Source organism: Cnephaeus nilssonii, assembly GCF_951640355.1.
Source record: "Cnephaeus nilssonii genome assembly, chromosome: 14".
Lineage (NCBI taxonomy): Eukaryota > Metazoa > Chordata > Mammalia > Chiroptera > Vespertilionidae > Cnephaeus > Cnephaeus nilssonii.
Window position 1 is genome coordinate 22635500 of NC_137085.1, and position 4021 is coordinate 22639520.

The 4021-nt window shown below is 45.6% G+C and overlaps 1 protein-coding gene across 1 annotated transcript; it reads right to left on the minus strand.

Annotated features, from left to right (window-relative positions):
* Nucleotides 1-226: 226 nt before the first annotated feature.
* Nucleotides 227-1189, minus strand: LOC307110913 (olfactory receptor 13C8; the record flags this gene model as incomplete). The annotated part of the gene is made up of 1 exon (XM_079790450.1): nucleotides 227-1189. The coding sequence occupies one exon, from the start codon at nucleotides 1187-1189 to the stop codon at nucleotides 227-229; it is 963 nt and encodes a 320-aa protein (XP_079646576.1).
* Between the last annotated feature and the right edge of the window lie 2832 nt (nucleotides 1190-4021).

Genomic DNA, 4021 nt, shown 5'->3' on the forward strand with positions numbered 1-4021 from the left:
TTCATTGATTGTTGTATGTGCCTGGACCAGAGATCAAACCCACAATCTTGGTGTATTTGGACAATGCTGTAACCAACTGAGCTACCCAGTCAGGGCCCCAAATATGTTCATAGTATGGTTCTGAATGAGATAGTAAATTTGTTTTCACATGGTAATTTTCTCCATTTGAATTTTGTGTCTGCCACAGCTTTGAATGGCGAGTCACATAGTGTAAATCAGTATTCATTTATAGTCCATCAGAGACGTTTTTCCTTCCCAGCATGTTCTTCACAGCAGCCTTTACATCTTTGTTCCGAAGACTGTAGATGAGAGGATTGAGCATGGGAGTCATCACTCCATAGAAGAGGGGGATGAGGGCCTCAGTGATGTCTTGATTATCTGTACCAACAGACTTTTTAGACTTGGGCTTTGAATACATGAAGAAAATGGTTCCATAGAATATAATCACCACTGTCAGGTGGGCTGAACAGGTGGAGAAGGCCTTACGTTTTCCTTCAGTGGAAGGGATCCTCAGAATAGCAGCAACAATAAAAATGTAAGAAAGGGCAATTACTAGCAATGGAATAACCAGAGCAATCACATTTGACCCTGCCATGCTGATCACATTGATTGAAATATCAGCACAGGCCAGTTTCAGGATAGCCAGAATTTCACAGACAAAATGGTTAATGACATTGTTAGCACAGAATGGTAATTGCATTGCGAGAGATGTCTGCACCACTGAATCCACGAGCCCAGAGACCCAGGACCCAGCTGCCATAAGCATGTAGGCACCTTTGCTCATGATGACAGGGTATCTCAGTGGGTAGCAGATGGCCACATAGCGGTCAAGTGCCATCATGCCAAGAAGCAAACACTCTGTTACCCCCATGGCAAAGGAGAGAAACATTTGCACCATGCACCCAGAGAAGGAGACACGTTTCCTTACCGTCAGAAAGCTGTCAAGAATTAGTGGGACAGAGGAGCTTGTGTAACAAATGTCCAGAAAGGAAAGATTACAGAGGAAGAAATACATGGGGGTGTGCAAGTGAGAATCATAGATGATAACTGAGATGAGAATTCCATTTCCCAGCAGGATCATCAGGTACATCCACAAAACTAGCACAAAGAAGACTGTCTGGAGCTTTGGGTGGGCAGAAAGTCCAACCAGGACAAATTCTGTCAATATGGAGTCATTGGTCCTTTCCATATCACATACCATTTCTCCAACAGACTCTCTGGATGATAGAACAGAAATTTGTTAAAACAGTGTAGGTAAGAGTTCCTCCTTTAAGAAACGTATTCTGTTACTGTATGTAGTTCTATATTTGGATGCAACAGTATAACTCCTAACTTGTTTATTTTCACACTGCAAACCCATACCACTAGAGCAGGAATCCTAATCTGATTTTCTCAGGGTTAAGAGGGAACACATTTGATTATGGGAAGTTTGGGTCCCAAACCAGTTTCTTGTCATTTCCACTGGCTCTGCCTCTTAATACATTGACTGCAAATCAGCGGCCCATAGTTTTCAGCAGACAGATGTGCCTTGTTTGGGATTCCCACACTATGCTTTAAATTTAAATTAGAGGTCAGCATTGTAAAAGCAGGGGATATGGTGTAAAAATCTGTTCTTTAGCTCATCGCAAAATAAATTATAATGCTGAGAACATTGAACCCATTTTCATCATCACGCTCAGTTACAGCTGATGCATTGGACTTGAAGCATGTTCCCCATTCTACAAGAACACTCACCCTTCTCTCTTACGTTTGTCACTGGAGATGAATATTAGTTGCCCATTAACATATTATTCTCAGTTGACTTCAGTAATTGATATTATCTGACAGAATCCTGTATGTATTTGAATGCTTGACCCAAGGCTACAAGGCTGATTTATCCGCCAGGCATAGTAGACCTACCATACTGTTAGGAGACAATGAAAATGTTTTTATTTCTTTTAAAATCTGAATAAAGCAATGAATTTTTAAGTTTTAATACACAGTATTAGTATATTTGTCTTCATGCCAATGTAAATATAAAGTGTAATATTATTGCATGGAAGAAAGGGCCCATAAAGGCAAAGTGTCGTGGGCCCATCAAAATCATAATGCAGTGCTGTGTGGTTAAGTCTCTTTCTAGAGCTCAGTATGTTTGTGCTGGTGGTATAAGCAGTCATTACATATATGCATACAGTCTCATTGAGGACAGTTGCCTTATTGAAAGGACATCCGATATAATAAAAGCCCAGCAACCGTGGAATGACCAGAACAACCAGAGACCAGAACACCCTGGCCCCTCGCCTAAGCTGACCCCGCCACCCAGGAAGCGGTTAGGGGCACTCCTAGGCAACACAGTAGGGTATGAGTTTGATGGGGGAAAGTCAGAGAAATAGGGGGGAAGGTCTTAAGGGTCTGTAGGGTTGGGGTGGTCAGCCTGGAGTAGGTTTGGAGTGTTCTGGGGAAGGAAGAGGAAGATCTGATTGGAAAATGGCTCAGCACAGTACTTTTCTCATTGCGAACCGGGAAAGTGCCAGCCGTGGGCTGAATGGGCGGTTGTTTCATGAGTGCGCCTGGGTCTGACATGTTCATGGCAGCGGCAGTACTCCCGAAACTTCACTGATTCCAAATAGTAAACAGCTATCAATGTCAAAGAACAGAAATATCCTCTCCAACTAGAGGCCCTGGAAGTTGGAATGCGACTGAAGGAAACACTACTTACAGAGGATCTAGAAAAACCTGAAGTATACAACCAGAGGATTGTGGGATTGTGGAGGATGCCTGGGCACCTACCGCTAGAACATGAGCCTGTTATTGCGCATGTACATAGTCAGCCCTATAGTCCTCAGTCTCACAGTATTTGGATGTGACCTCTGGCAGGAAATTATTTCGATTGAGGTTTGCTGTTCCCTTGCGGCAGGAAGATCAGAATTAAAGGTTTTTCTTGTTACTTTGGTTGAAAGCAGAGGAAAATGGGATAGTGACGAATAAGAAACTTTGGAGATAGTGAAGGGCAGTTTGTCCAGACTGTTGAGAGCTCAGAATTAGAGTTTAATTGGGATAGAAATCCTGCTAATAGCACCTGATGCCTGAAATCTGAGCACTCTTAAGTTTTAGGTTTTCCAGTTCAAATTTTTGGAGACTGCCTATTAAAACATTCCTGGTTGGAAAGTGCAGAACACCACGGGCCCTTGCCCAGGCTGGCCACCCCAACCCTACAGACCCTTAAGACCTTCCCTCAAGGAGTGATTAGGGGCAATCAGGCAGGCAGGCAGAGTGGTTTGGGGACATCAGGTAGACAGGTGAGCAGTTAGAAGCCAGTGGTCCTGGATTGTGAGAGGGTACAGGCCGGGCTGAGGGACTCCCCACTCCCCCATGTGCATGAATTTCATGCACTGGGCCTCTAGTCCTATATAATAAAGAGGTTATATGCAAATTGACCATCACTCCAACACACAAGATGGCTGCCCCCATGTAGACACAAGATGGCCAGCAGGGGAGGGCAGTTATGGGCTATCAGGCCAGCAGGGGAGGGCAGGTGGGAGGGACCAGACCTGCAAGGGAGGGCAGTTGAGGATGACCAGGCCTGCAGGGGAGGACAGTTAGGGAGAACCCAGACCTACAGGGGAGGGCAGTTGGGGGAAACTAGGCCTGCAGGGGAGGGCAGTTGGGGGCGACCAGGCTGGCAGGGAAGGGCAGTTAGGGGTGACCAGGCCAGCAGAGAAGGGCAGTTAGGGGTAATTTGGCTGGCAGGGAAGCAGTTAGGCATTGATCAGGCTGGCAGGGGAGTGGTTGGGGGTGATCAGGCTGGCAGGCAGAAGTGGTTAGGGCCAATAAGGCAGGCAGGCAGGCAGGCAGCAAGCAGTTGGGAGCCAGCAGTTGGACATCCCTCGAGGGGTCCCAGATTGGAGAGGGTGCAGGCTGGGCTTTGGGACACCCTCCCCCAGTGCACAAATTTCATGCACCAGGCCTCTAGTATAATTATATTACTCCAGTATCTACTTCAATTTGATGAGGAATTTTGTGTTCAAATACATACATACAT